General features: G+C 38.0%; 2 protein-coding genes across 3 annotated transcripts in view; both read right to left on the reverse strand.

Annotated features, from left to right (window-relative positions):
• Positions 1-3131, reverse strand: part of LOC135102839 (protein lin-9 homolog) — a 26662-nt gene extending 23531 nt beyond the window's left edge. Inside the window, exon 1 of the mRNA XM_064008406.1 lies at positions 2810-3131. The gene's annotated coding sequence lies outside the window, so the exon portion shown is untranslated. The remainder of the gene's footprint in view (positions 1-2809) is intronic.
• A 1722-nt stretch (positions 3132-4853) lies between these two features.
• LOC135102842 (protein CNPPD1-like) lies at positions 4854-13064 on the reverse strand. 2 transcript variants are annotated; one of them, XM_064008412.1, is made up of 8 exons: positions 12905-12992; positions 11005-11096; positions 10389-10485; positions 9895-10100; positions 8403-8531; positions 7638-7805; positions 6868-7099; positions 4854-6539 (listed from the first exon to the last, which is right to left on the reverse strand). In XM_064008412.1, the coding sequence occupies exons 2-8, from the start codon at positions 11005-11007 to the stop codon at positions 5854-5856; spliced, it is 1521 nt and encodes a 506-aa protein (XP_063864482.1). In that variant the 5' UTR covers positions 11008-11096; positions 12905-12992; the 3' UTR covers positions 4854-5853. The 2 variants fall into 2 exon arrangements, with proteins under 2 accessions (XP_063864482.1, XP_063864481.1); XM_064008411.1 differs by lacking the exon at positions 11005-11096 and having other exon boundaries at positions 12905-13064.
• Between the last annotated feature and the right edge of the window lie 1936 nt (positions 13065-15000).

The raw sequence follows: 15000 nt of genomic DNA on the forward strand, positions 1-15000 counted from the left end.
GTTCACAAAATGTGTTTAATCTTCTTTCAATGGAAAGCTCCTATTGACTCTACACTGTTTATCTCAGAGAGAGAGAGAGAGAGAGAGAGAGAGAGAGAGAGAGAGAGAGAGAGAGAGAGAGAGAGAGAGAGAGAGAGAGAGAGAGAGAGAGGGGGGGGGGGATAAACATTCAATCTTTTTTTTTATTTTTGCTTAGCTTGGAATCTACTGGTGTTTGCCATGAAGGTCGAGGAGACGCAACGAGAAACCTTCCTCACTGGATGCACTTGAAGGGCTGCCGCTGCCTCGTGAAGCAAACTTCTTAATTTGGCGGTGGAAAAATGAATAAGGATGAGAAAGGCAGAGTGATTATGTTGCTTGTAGTGAATGCTTTTTACTCTATTTCCACCTTGTAAAATATGCATGTGGGAACAAAAATGTGTTTTTTTTTTTTTACCTTGAAATTTTAAATAGTTGTATGGGGTTCAAGCAACGCTCTTGATAGTCTGAGGTATAAACTAAAGGTATTATAATCTAACACCTATTTGTGCACGCTTCATAAATATATTTATGAAGAGTGAGCAAATAGGATAATGACAGGTAATAAACGTGTAAGAGATGCCAAAAATTAACGATGAAAAATGCAGATTGTGTTGGATCTGGCTTAATTGTAATTTCAAGCTCGAGACTTTAAGGCTCTCGCGAGGATCGTTTTCAAGAGGCTATAAAAAATAATAATCATGTCCTCATTCTGTTTTCCCGTAAATGATGCAGAATTTGTGTTAAATTATCAGCATATTGGAAATACCCTTGAAAACCTTAGTTATTTCTCCTAGAGGTTGTTGAAAACAGTCATGAAAATTCGGTGTTTGAGAGTGGAATGACTGAAACTTGAATAAAGAGACAAGAGGTCATAATATGGCGTATAATAAAACGATGGATACTTTACCTGAAACAGTTAAGTGGTTCTCCAAGATCCAAGGTCAATGTAAAGCACTTCCCCGCACATACATACCCTTATATATATATATATATATATATATATATATATATATATATATATATATATATATATATATATATATATATATATATATATATATATATATATATATATAATTTTGACTTATTTATTTATTTATTTATTATCGTTATTATTATTAGTTTTTATCCCATGCACGTGGCATCACCTGCTACAATTTCATTGAATGCTTCCCGAAAGAAACTTACTGGAACTTCCTGCCTTGTCACTGCGTTGCGTACGTGCTAGTGTTCACACTGCAGGTTCATAGTGAGGGATGCACAGTGGTGAGGCGACAAAAACGGAAGTTGTTCGGATTCCAGAAACACGTTTGCAAATCTCATCAACGCGGAAAGGTACAACTACACGCGTGTGTTCCATGTGCTTCACCAGTTTAGTTTGGAGGGATTAAGAGCACGTGCGTAGGGCTGCTTGGTTTTACATTGCATTGAGTTGATGAAGTAACATTGCTGATTATCGTGAGATACTAGAATGTTACTTATTTGCTAGATCATACATGAAAGTGGAAATAAATAAATAAACAAAATAAATAAATAAATAGATGCTTAATGGTATTTATATGAAAATGTACAATTAATATCTTACAAGAAATAAAAGTTTATAAGAGAGAGAGAGAGAGAGAGAGAGAGAGAGAGAGAGAGAGAGAGAGAGAGAGAGAGAGAGAGAGAGAGAGAGAGAGAGAGAGTATTATTAATTTTAACTTAATATCCTTGGGAAATCATGACGTGGAGGCAAGCGAGTGTTCTCGTAGTGCCCATCTTTCATCTTTAAGAAACGGGATACAATATTAATGTCGAATTAACGGCCATAGAGGATTTAGTCATGCCTCACGAACTTGTTATTTTTTTTATGGCAAAGTGTATGAGGCAACAGATAATGGCATAGTTATGGCATGATATACCAATCTGAGTAAGGCATATGACAAAATTAGGGAGCATAGGATGAATGTGATAATGTTAAACTGGATAAGATAATGGTTGCGTGACGGGCTGTCGCCTGTCGAATAGATCGCTCTACATCAGAGTTAATTTTACTGGAATTTGTTACTTTGGATCTCTGTCAGAGAAAGCAATGCACAGAGGCCAGAAATAATGCTGATTGGGTATTACGATTCGTCTTTAGGAGTGTTAAAAATAGTCCACAATGCTAAAGTTACATTTGGCGCCGGTCAGACCTCATCCAGATTATACTGTGCAGTTCTGGTCTCCACATTATAAAAAGAAAATACATATAGGCCTGTTAGAATTAGTACAAGGGAAAATAGCTAAAAAGATACAAGAGATGAAAAAATATTCCTCACAAAAAAGACTGAAGCTTTTAATTTCACATTCCTTAGGCTGCGTTTACACCAAACGAATCGAATCGATTCAATTCATGGAGAATCATCCCAATTCATGATTCGTCATGATTCGCCACGTTAAATTCAATGGAATCGTTTACACCAAGCGAATCGAGTCAATTCAAATCATGGAGATTCATGGCGATTCAGAATCACTGATGCGCGCGGTCCCAATTTTTCATCAGTCAAGGCGAGTCAGCCGAGCAGGAAGCATCATGCATGTGGAACTCCTCATCAGTTTAGTGCAAGAACGAGGTGCTGTTTATGATCCTAGTGATCCTATGCACCGTAATCGTGATGTAATTGCTGCATTATGGACTGATATTGCTACAGAAATGAAATGTATCCATAACCAGACATAAAGCATGTCTATATTTTTTATATAATTTACAGCTACCTTAAACACTCGATCAATCTATTAGTGGAATTATTTTAAATAATACACTTACCTTAGGAAAATGGCCAGTCTTTCTTCAGGTCGAATTGCAAGACGGTAATTGGTATTCTGCTTCTTGATGGAGGGTCCCATCAACTCAACCAACATCTTAAATTGTTCTGTGGTCATCCTAAAGAAGTCATAAAACTTCTCCGGATTATTGACCAAATCTGGGAACAAATGTCCAAAGCTCCCAAATTCAGGTCTTCTAGAACTTATTGGATGCACCCATATTCGTTGCCTCCGCCTCCGTCTACGCTTTCTCAGCCACAGCAACAATGCTATTTCTGCAACAGCAAAGACGTCCATACTCCTCGAAGGCTGCCTTGGTACTGAATGATGTGTTAAAAAAGGCTGCGTTTACACCAAGCGAATCGAATCAGATTCAGATTCAGATTCAGTCGGTTGGAACTATACCGATTCAAAATGACTCGAGTCAAATGATTCTCCATGAATTGAATCGATTCGATTCGGCCACACACGTGCAGTTAAAACTGTGTTTGGACTGTTCAGTTATAACTGACAGTTTTAACTGTCAACTGACAAGTCCACAGACGTACAGTTGAATCGTTCAGTTTAACCATGGATTCCGAGGAGGACGATCTAGCAGCGCTCGGGGTATTACTAGTAATGGCACAAGAAAATAGGAAAAAAAAACACTAAGAAGCGCAAACAGTGGTGCAAGAAGTGGTTGCTGAGGCGAAATAAATCTTCTGATGTTCAATTACTGAGAGAAATAAGTGATGAAGCAAAAGATTTTCAAAGTATTTAGTTCGATCGTGATAATCTTCAGATTTAATCTTCCACAGACAAGGTTCATCTTTATAAATTTCTATAAAGTCTGCAATGGTTTGATTCTCCTTTCTAGACATAATTACTGTTTTGGATCACTGAAAGAAAAGAAACACTATGAGATCTGAAAGTCAAACAAATAAGTTAAGACGGAATGGACAGGAAGCAACATGTGAGGGAAACACTTTACTTTTGGTAACGTTTCGTACAGAGTACTTCTGAGGAAGTACTTTGTACGAAACGTTACCAAAAGTAAAGTGTTTCCGTCACATGGTGTTTCCGTCCAATCTGAAAGTCAACTGAGGACTGCGCAGTTAAGCCCCACACACGCTCAGTTCTCAGTCAAACAGCCACAGTTGACAGTTATAACTTTTAACTTTTCTATTTCCTTCAGTCGAACTGCGCAGTTCTGTTGAACTGAGACTGATGGTCCCACACACGTCAGTTAAAACTGTCAGTTATAACTGAACAGTCCAAACTGACAGTTTTAACTGCACGTGTGTGGCCGGCCTTAGAGAGGAGTGAATCAAAAAAGGATCTGATAGAGGTCCAATGTAAGAATTTATCAGTGTTCTCAATCATTCATCTCTTTTTCTGGTAAACCCTGGAACTCCCTGCCTCCTTTTATATTTTCTCCATCCTATAACTTGACTCTTTCAAGAGGTTTCAAAACATCCTCCAATTCTGGATGATCCTTTTTTACCGTTATTTAGGAACTGTACCTCAGCAAGCCTTTTTTTTTTTTTCGTTTTGTTGCCCTAGACCAGTACTCTTCTTACATAAAAATGAAAAAAAAAAAAAAAGGTCTGGGCCATGAGGAATATAACAAGGATAACAAGCAAAATCCTCAGGGTCAGCAATCAGGGTAGGACAAGAAATAATGAGTTCAAGCTTGATAGCTAAAATAAAATTCTTAAATAGTGGTAGATGAATGGAACAGACTCAGTAGTCAGGTTATTGGTGCATAGTCACTAAGGGGCTTCAAGATTATATAGATGAGGATAAGTGGAAATAGGTAGGTATGTTTCATGCAGGAACTTCCATGTGTAGCTCTAATGGTTTCCTGCAGCTTTCCTCAGTTTCCTGTTCTTCTTCTTCTTCTTCTTCTGAGAGAGAGAGAGAGAGAGAGAGAGAGAGAGAGAGAGAGAGAGAGAGAGAGAGAGAGAGAGAGAGAGAGAGAGAGAGAGAGAGAGAGAGAGAGAGTCTTCCCCATTAGTACTACACTAAACATTACAAGACAAAGGCATCTGTTAAAAAAGTACATATAAGGTGATTAGTTTATTAGCATTTCTGTAGTTAACAAAAATGGTCACTTATGTGTAACTGAATACTTTTGTTATTCAAAATACATCAGTAGGTAAAGAACATTAACAGGTTCAATATGATCTTAAAATGGTAACATCCTCTAGAATTTTATTTCCTGAAGGTCCAACTAATACGCCTCCTCTTGGCATGCTCATCTTACACCTGAGCAAGACAGCCTGCAGCTGGAGTCCAAGGTACTTTACGAGTACCTTGTAACCTTCTTGTAGGTAACAAATAATCGTGCATCCTTTTTTTATCACTTGTATATCACTACTGGCCTCTTTTTTTTAAGGTAGATGGAAAGCTGATGATCAATCCAATAAGCAGTCTGACCAACAAGGTTACACTGAACCTGCTAATCTATATAATTATTCTGTTAACAGCAGTTGATATGTGATGGGTACATGAAGTTATTATCTAACATTGTTAAATCCATTGTTAGTAATCAACATATCACCTCAGGGCTGCATTTAGTATTTTTATATATACATGGTTATTAAAATGTGTGTTTCACCAATATTCCATTTTCCAAAAGATCAATAAACACCATTTTGAATGACCACCACCTAAATTGCTCACATCCAGGATAACAAAATTTAACATATCCCTCCAAATGGTAACATCTTATTCAAACAGAACCAAGACTGTGGGACAGCCAAATGGAAGGACACACTGTGGCAATAAACAGCATCCCAAGAAGCCCACCAAGCTGTGTTGGTAAAACACAGCTTGGAGAAACCTTACAATACTGAGTTTCAGGACAAATCTATCATCATACAAAAGTTTCAGCCAAACAGGTATCCCATCTACCTCAGAAGCCATAAAACATTCACAAAGATAAAAGTCTTTGTGCAGTGACAAGAAGGTTACTGGTTGCTATAATAATGTATCTTGGAACTCTTACTAATGGCTGTTCACTTTTTTCAGCAAGTCTTGGCACCCTATAATCTTCTCAAGATATTACATCACCCAAGGCACAGGTTCTGGACCAGAATGAGCCACAGAAGCAGCAGCAGCAGAGAGCATGGGTGTTTGGGGCAATGACAAGCTAATTGTGCCAGGAGTCAGTTCTGATACCAGATCTATCAGTGAGGTAGACATCAAGGCCAATTGATCCACCCAACTGATCTCATTCCTCTTGTAGCTTTGCAGATTTGGAGCTCCAATTCCAGAGAAGTTCTGAATCATGCTGTACACTGGAGCACCATGCCATGACAACCAAGGGATGACCCATGGATTGGAGTACACCCAGTCCTCCTTCTGTCCATTGACAAGTTCATCTTTTGGTCCAAGGTCAAAGTTGATGGAGTCCAGGGAGAAGTGACTCATAATGTGGCCTGATCTGCAGATATAGCTTGAGGGAAGCCAATACGATCCAGTGGTGAAGGGCAAGTGTATGCCTGCAGGGTCACACTCCACCTCCTTCCCCTCCCCCCCAAGCTCCTTGGAATGTCTCTCCTGCCTGACTTGGCCCTGGGGAGATGGATGATGTGACCGGCCCTTCCAGTGATGGGGCTCAAGGGTACTGCTGGGGGAAGACATGGCCAACAGGATGGAGGTAGTGAGGGTGGTGAGGGCACGAGAAGGCAGGCCGGGAAGGTTTGGAATACTGTTATCGCTGTCCTGCACAAGGCTCTCATTGGCATCTGCAAAGGATAGGGATAATAGTACTTTTGTGATATTTTAACTTACACAAGGATGAGGAAAGAAGCAACTGAGAGATGGAATATTATTACAAGTAAAACCAAGTGATACAATCTTAACAAGGAATGGAAACTGATAAAAGATAGTAGTTTAATAATAACTGACTGAAACTAAGTACCTTGAATGAGTAATAAAAAATACACAGAAGGAAATAAGAGCTTTGTGGAATCTAAAGAGAAACTAAAATGATCTTCAGATTAATCTCTGTGACATATAACCCTTTAACAACAGCTTGATGCATTCTTGTGACAGTGAACATCAGCTGCAGACCTGCCAAGGAGTGGAGGGAGTCGACAATGATGCTGGGGAGAGACTCTGCCAGGGGCTCCTCGGGGCAAGGTGCAAGAGTGTTGTTGGGCACTGAGGTAGCATCAAGGGAGGTGAGGTGTTGCATCATTGTGTTGATCTGCTGACTGCATTCCTGGGCCAAGACAGTGCCAGCAACCACACTCACCATAGCAGCTGTGTAGCCAACGATGCAAACAGCCAACACTTGGTTCAACTGCAATAAAATGAAAAGTAAAAGATATACATAACATCAATGAGATAAAATTTAAACAAAATGAATGGGTAAATGATGAATACAACCTGAATGCCTGAATATAACTTGTTATGGCCACTCAGTACTGAATAGTCCTTCACATATCATTAGTCAATATTATAAGACTCATTCTATGACTTCACTACTTTAATTAGATGGCAAATTGTCAATACTACACATGGAAATATGAAATGTACTGACATATGATCATAATGTCCTAAAATTGTCATAATTCCCTTCTTCCCACAAGTAATAACCACATTAATAACCACAATTCATACTGCACAAAACGTGAGACAAATGAATGAGAAAGGTAGATAGAGAAACACGGCGAGAAGTAAGAGTACTATGCTCTGATGTCTCACCTATAGGTTTTCTCTGAGGAAGACCTATATGTGAAGAGTAAGAGGATGCATAATATCCCTGCTCTAACCAATTACCCTACCACCTTTCCTACTCAGCAATTCATGAGTTATGAACAAGAGCAAGAGGCACTCACCAGATTCAAAACAGTGGTGCAAGAGGATGAAGGCAGAGTCTGGGTGAGAGACAGCAAATCTGTATAGGTGAAGTAGCCTCTCTTCACACCTTCACGCCAAGACACCTCAGCTTCTACTCGTTCAAACACACTCAGGAAAGCATCAGCATCAACAAAGAGGTTCCAGTCCTAAAAGAGTAGGAGAAATCTTTCAGTGAACATTGAAGTAATGGCACTATGTGAAAGAAAACTGCCAATATCTTATAACCATTTTCTACTTCCTCATGTTCTTTCCAATGTTGCCAAATTCTACACTGGTATTTTAATTGCTACATTTACATAAAGCAATTACGGTATTAAACTCCAAGAGAGAGAGAGAGAGAGAGAGAGAGAGAGAGAGAGAGAGAGAGAGAGAGAGAGAGAGAGAGAGAGAGAGAGAGAGAGAGAGAGAGAGAGAGAGAGAGAGAGAGAGAGAGAGAGAGAGAGAGAGAGAGAGAGAGAACAAGTAAGTCCTGTCTTCTCAATGATTTCTACTCGGCCCTCCCTGTCCTGTCATTACAAATAGCAAGGTATACAAATAAGTATATAAAGAACAAATAATAATGAAATCATAAATGACAACTGAAGTTGAATCCCTCTACCATTCTAAGCCACAATCTGAGCATCTTGATGGAAATGAATGAAGAATAAATAATAATGGAAAGATTACTGATAACTAAAGTTGAATCCCTCCACCCTTCCAAGTCACAGCCATCAGCCATGTTCTCAGTGGTAACATGGACTCACAATGGCAATAAGGAACTCCCGCTCTGCCTGATTGAGGTCGGCCAGGGACAAGGCGGCTGAGGTGGCCCACTCGTCATTAAACACCTCATCTTCCTCACCATCATCATACAGGTACTTGCTGGCAACCATCTGAGGAAAATGGCACAGTTAGGAACAGAGAAACTTGAATTAGCATTCTTATGTTGGACTAAAGTTACTGTACCTCTTTATGAAGCTTTCAGTTGTTTTTACCTTTATCATATATTGTGATCTTTATCAGTGTTCATGTTCTACAATGTAAGGAAAGTAGTTATAAACATGAGGTAAGAGGAAAATCATGACTATGGTCTGACCATTTTGAATTGAGCTTTAAGGAGTTGTCCTTTCAGGGGATTCCCTGGCCTACAGCACTGCCAAACCTTGTACAGGGTAATTATCAGATTAGAGCCTGTGTCACTGATAACCTCACTCCCCACACGCCACCTCTCTCTCTCTCTCTCTCTCTCTCTCTCTCTCTCTCTCTCTCTCTCTCTCTCTCTCTCTCTCTCTCTCTCTCTCTCTCTCTGTATATACAATCTAAATTTCATGCAAATTTATTTCTATCAGAGATCTATATTTACCTATGAATCATTAAAACTTGAGAAAAATCTACTTGTCAGTCAGTCAAGTTGTGAATTTCGTTTAAATGTGATAAGTTTCCTTTTAGATATATTTCCTTTAAACTATGATATATTTTTATTCTTCACTTGCAACTTTTTTCCACACCACCATTGAGGTAAAAGTCAAGGCATGTTTGTGGCTTTTGGTGTTCGGGCAACAGCTCTTGAGGGGTTAAGTAATGACCCTCTATTAGCCTTTTCTTCCAAAAATACTTATTTATTGAGAAAGCAAGCTCTTTTTCTTGGCTGTGGTGATGAGAGCAAGTGGGAGAAGTAGCTTCTATTCTGGCTGGTGGCGCAAAAGGAAGTGACCATGGAGGATGACCATGTGACCTCACTCAGTCACCCATGGAAATGTGAGAATGCCTGGAGGAAATGTTGCCAAGTATTGTGGTTTGTAAAAAAAATAAACAAATAAATAAATAAATAAATAAATAAATAAATAAATAAATAAATAAATAAAATGATAAAAAAAATAAAAAAAATATTATATATATATATATATATATCATTAAAAAACATATTACACTTTTTAGACCATCACAGTGTATATATACTACAACACCATCTAATTTTGAGGTAGGAAGTACCTGACATGAGGTATGTCTTGGTATAGGTGTGGCAGCGACACAAACTTGGGAATCCCCAGAAAGGACAACACCTAAACGCTCAATTCAAAATGGCCAGACCATAAATGTTGCTGTTCCCTACAGTAAGAAATAGGAAAAGTTTTGTGGTTTATCTCAGTTAAGAAAGACTGAATTACATGACCAAGTTACAATACTCCTAATTACAAAAGCTGAAAAAAATATGACAAAACATTTCTCTCTCTCTCTGTCAGATGGAACACTCACCGTTGCCACTAGGAACACCTGTGAGGGAGAGGTGTTGGCCAGGTAATCAGGGTTCTGAGTGCGCAGACGGTCCAGGTAGAGTAATGCCACAATGAGGGAGCAAGGGGTGACACATGCATCATAACACACCGAGGAGGCATAACGTGTGTCCAGCTTCTCTAGTCCATCCTGGCGGCATATCTCACTGAACTTTTCCACTGACATGCCTATTATGTTTAAAAAGAGATTAAGATGATAAATACTTAAACCATATATCATTTGAGTGCCAAAAATACCATAAAAGTGTGATCAACAAAAACATTTAAATAATGGAAAAAAAGAACAAGTGTCAGGAGCATCCCCATTAACTTCTTTACAATGAAAAACAATTACCTCTCAGACAAAATATTGACATGAAAGATTCCAAGAAAAGTGTTAGATTCAAGTTTAATTTGCAGTCAATCAATGGTACAACAAAAGAAATACTGAGATACACAAAGTAATAATGTACTCACTTGTGAAGGGTAAAGATGGGCGGTCAGTGGATGGCAGCCGCCCATAGTAAAGGGTCTTGCGGATACGCTCGGCATATTCAAGATACTCCGGCAGGAACTGAGAGGGACAAGGAGACAAAAAAAAAAAAAAAAAAAAAGGCTAATAAAGGGATAAAAGAAGAAAAGTAGGAAGTACAAGCCTCATTTGGAATTTATTACAACACTTTGATTCTTGGAAAGTAAACTTATCCTAGTAATGTACTACTTCCTGACTTTTCACTACTACAACATTATCCTACAATTTTCTTCTAGTTTTCATAATATTATTGAAATAAGGGAGTTTCATACAAATAAGAATGACCTAACTGGTGCAGTAACAATTTTTACAAATCAAATTTAAAAGTTAACATTTTTACAACTTGAACTTCAAAGTAAAAGCAGGTTCCATCAACATACAAAATTGTGTTCAGCTCTCAACACCTGGTTGCAGTATGTGTTTATTTAATGTTTAGAAGAGTTTATATATACACTTGTCCTATCATAATGTGAAGAAATGCACTGGCCTGTCAAGACACTTTCAAAATATGAAGCAATACATACTAAGACACTTTCAAAATATGAAGCAATACATACTAACCATGTTCAGTGAAATTCCTGGATCACTTGCCAATCAATGCAGGCCCACTAATGAAAATATGCATACCAAACAAAGAATTATCTCCCTGGAATCTGGGAAGCCACACAGATAAAAAATTACCACTGGGGCCACTGAAGAACACCAAATATTATGCTTTAACATTATACAACTGGTTCACTAATCACCAGCCACAACCAGTGCAGGCAGGGCACAGGAAGTCGGCCATCCGCTCCCCTTCACGCTCCAGATAATATGACAACAGCTCCAGCCACATATCCTCTCTATTTCTGATAATACTGCTGAGAAGCACATTCATCAACTTGCTGAAGAACTAAATGTCAACATCACTAATCGAGATATTATAATGGCTCAAGCCACACCACAGAAAACAAGACACATCCATCAACTTGCTTATGTAGGAACAAAACATTAATGCTCATGATAAGATTACAGGTTTGGGTACACCTCTCTTTCTCTGATAATACCAAAAAGCCTTAGAAAGACGAAATCATTAGCTTGTTTGGGAATAAAACATGGACACCACTATTACAAATGCACAACCACATGGAAAGTTGGGTTATTATGCAATTTACCAATAATTTACCTTATTTCAATTACATTAAGTTTGTACAATTAGTTTCTTCCTAATTGTTGGTTGTCTTTTGGGAAACAACATATTTATCATTGCCTATGTTATGTAAGATTTTTCATTTAAGTAGCAGTAGTAGCAGTAACCAGTAGTTTTGGCCAAAGAAGTACCTAATAGTAACAGAAGTAGTGGCAAGACATGTTTCAACTTCCTAACAATGGCATGCACACAACTGTAGTGTGAGTTTTACTATTATTAAGTAATGCTGCCACTTTTATCTGATACACCAGCTTCAAGTTGTCACCTTGGAGATCTGCTATATGGTTATTACTAATCCAGCAACTTGCATCTATAACTATCCTCACTCCCCCTCACCATGTCTCGCTGGATATTCTTCTGTCTATCTCTTTTAGTGGCTATGATACACTTTCCAGCCATTACATGTTAGTGTTTTATTTGTTCTGTACATTCTTAATAACTTGGACAGGCGTATCAGCAGTGTGTGGATTCCGTGGACCCCCTCCTGGGTTGGTTAGAGTTTGGGAAGCCCACCAAGTAAGAACCACGTAAATCTAACCCCCTAAAATGGAATGACTGCAAATCTGTACCGTGTTGTGAATCATCCCTGGTTGCAATGAGGTTAATACAGTATTTGTGGCAGTACTAGCTGTGAAACGCACTCTCACTTTTACGCGATGGAACTAATCCTAATATTGCAGTGGTAGAGAATGCGAAACACGAGTTATGAATATGTAGTAGCTGAAGTGGTTAGGAGGCAGTTGCAGTAATGACGACATGTGCATTGGTAACCAGCATCCATAAAAAGGCACGGCAGAGTTAATTGGACGAGTTATGAATCATTGGCTGTATATTTGTAGTTATTCAAGCAGCAGTAGTAACAATAGCAGTAATACTAAGATCCATCCCTCCAGTTCCTTATAATAGTACCTAAAAACGTTAAATAAGAATGACAGGGTGAAGAGAACGAGTTATGAATCATGTGCTATAATGGTATCTGTAACAGCACACAGTAGTAGGTGAGAAAGTAATGGTAAAACACACTCCAACTACTTTTTCATGTCAGTACATACGAATAATAAATATGAATGGCAAAGCAAGCACGACAAGCTAAAGTTATGAATCATGAGTGTTGTAAAATGCTACGGAGAGAAGGGCGGGCAGCAGATGGCTTCCCACGTCCCCTCTCCCTGCTTCGCTTCACCGACATTCACTCTTCCCACTCAAATTCCTCTTCCTGCCGCACTTCTTTCGATCCCTTGACACTCCCAGTAAGTCGTGCACACTGCTTACCTTGGAGAACTGCAGGGAACTCAGCGTTTCATGCGCAGTGGGATGCATGATGAGGACCCCGCACGTCCCTCACACGGGCGGTAGACTGACACTGGGAACACTTCCAGCCCTAGGGACCAACTCAACTGAAGCCACACTCGTGGTGAAAACTTCCCTAGTAAGGGTTCCCGGGGAAAAACTACCCTAGCCAAGTATTGCTGTCACGTATTTCTTACAACGTACGCTCCAACTTATTTGACATCTAATTGGTTAATCAAGAACCAAAGACTATGAAAAAAAAAACCCTAACAAAGAAAACCTGTCAAAAAAATAAATGAATAAATAAATAGATAAATAAATAAATAAATTAATTAATTAAAATAAATAAATAAATAAATAAATCTTAGTAATTTAAGATCACATGTTTCTTACAATGTACACATCAGCTTATTTGATATTCGCTTGATAAATGTTCATTGTAAGAAGCAAAGATTATAAAAAAAGAAAGAAAGAAAAGAAAACTTCCCTAGGACTCGCAAAAAAAAAAAAAATAAAAAAAAAAAATAAATAAATAAATAAATAACAATAATAATAATAATAATCCAGCCAGATATTTTCAATCACATGCTTCAATCAAATGCAGTTTCTACCTCATTTGATATTTGTTTGATTAATTTAAAGAAACAAGGAATAAAACACTTCCGTGACAATGATGAACAAGTGAGTAAGAATTAACTTTGAACAACAAATTAAGTCTCGACTATATATATATATATATATATATATATATATATATATATATATATATATATATATATATATATATATATATATATATATATATATATATATATATATATATATATATATATATATATATATATATATATACTGTGTAATTTACATCACTGTTCTACCGGTATATTATAACTACCGTACCAAAGGAAAGCTAGCTATTGCACCAAGACAAAACTAGCTAGTGCATGTATCAAAAGAAAACTAGCTATGGTATCAAAGAAACGCTAGCTATAGTATAAAGGAAGAGAAAGGTGCACTCAATTCACGGAAAAGTGTAATAGCGGTGAAAATTTCCTTCTGGCAAGTATCTTGCCATGCTTCTTACAGTGCACTCTGCAGCACAAGTCTTTGCTTGATCCATGTTAAGTGTCTGACGGAGTCTCAGTGAAAAGTCCTGTAATTAATTATCAATAATTACAAGGGATATATTAAAGGACCATAATGAAAATGAGTAACAGAAAATTTTTGGAGGTATCCTTGCAAGAATTAGCATTATTTACGCGTTATGTGTGTGAAATAAGCTGGACTAACTATTGCTATATAAATTCAATCAATTAATCATACTGGAAACTCAAATTTTGGCAGGACGGTGTGCTGACCGGAGAGAGAGACGCGGTGGAGCAGAGCCAAATATTCCGTATATTTCATACTTCGGAAGCATCGTATGATAGAAACTAAACACACGAACACAAGAGATCACAGGATTGCCAGAAAACGCCATAAATATTCATCTGTAGCCATGGAATATGAGTACCAGACAGGGGAGGGGAAGTCTGGGTTGTCAGTTGTAAACAAGAAGGGTCGCTGTAATTAATGAGACTGGTAAGAGGAAGAAATAACTATTACTTATCTATAGCTTATTTGGTTTTCTCATTCCCTGCTAACTCATTAGGCAAATGTTTCTTCTATTCATTTTTTTCTTTTTTTCCCCTTTATGAGTATAGCGTCTCTCTCTCTCTCTCTCTCTCTCTCTCTCTCTCTCTCTCTCTCTCTCTCTCTCTCTCTCTCTCTCTCTCATCAGTGTTTATTCAGGTAAGGTACGGCCGTTCAGGGAATTCTCGGTGAAATTCCTAGCAAAGTACACATTCGTATATATTAACCTTGAACAAGTTGCAATACACCTTCCAGCTTATATTATCTCTCCTTGATCAGTAGAATCGTTAGGTCAGATCAGCATGCTGGATATTTGAGACGTTTTCAGCCCTGAATATTTTGAAAAAAAAAAAAAAAAAAAAAAAAAAATGTAGCAAAACAAGACATGCAGGAACGTAACTTTCAGAAACCCCAGGCAAACTAACTTTCCAATAGCTAGTAACGTG

This window comes from Scylla paramamosain, chromosome 8 (genome assembly GCF_035594125.1).
Source record: "Scylla paramamosain isolate STU-SP2022 chromosome 8, ASM3559412v1, whole genome shotgun sequence".
In the NCBI taxonomy this organism is placed as follows: domain Eukaryota; kingdom Metazoa; phylum Arthropoda; class Malacostraca; order Decapoda; family Portunidae; genus Scylla; species Scylla paramamosain.

Excerpts from the sequence above, each read along its gene's own strand:
- LOC135102842 (XM_064008411.1), bottom strand. The coding sequence starts at position 12,952 with ATGCATCCCACTGCGCATGAAACGCTGAGTTCCCTGCAGTTCTCCAAG. Across the intron at positions 10,486-12,904 it reads GTTCCCTGCAGTTCTCCAAG|TTCCTGCCGGAGTATCTTGA; the intron begins GTAAGCAGTGTG and ends TGTCCCTCTCAG. Across the intron at positions 8,532-9,894 it reads AGGTGTTCCTAGTGGCAACG|ATGGTTGCCAGCAAGTACCT; the intron begins GTGAGTGTTCCA and ends CATTTTCCTCAG.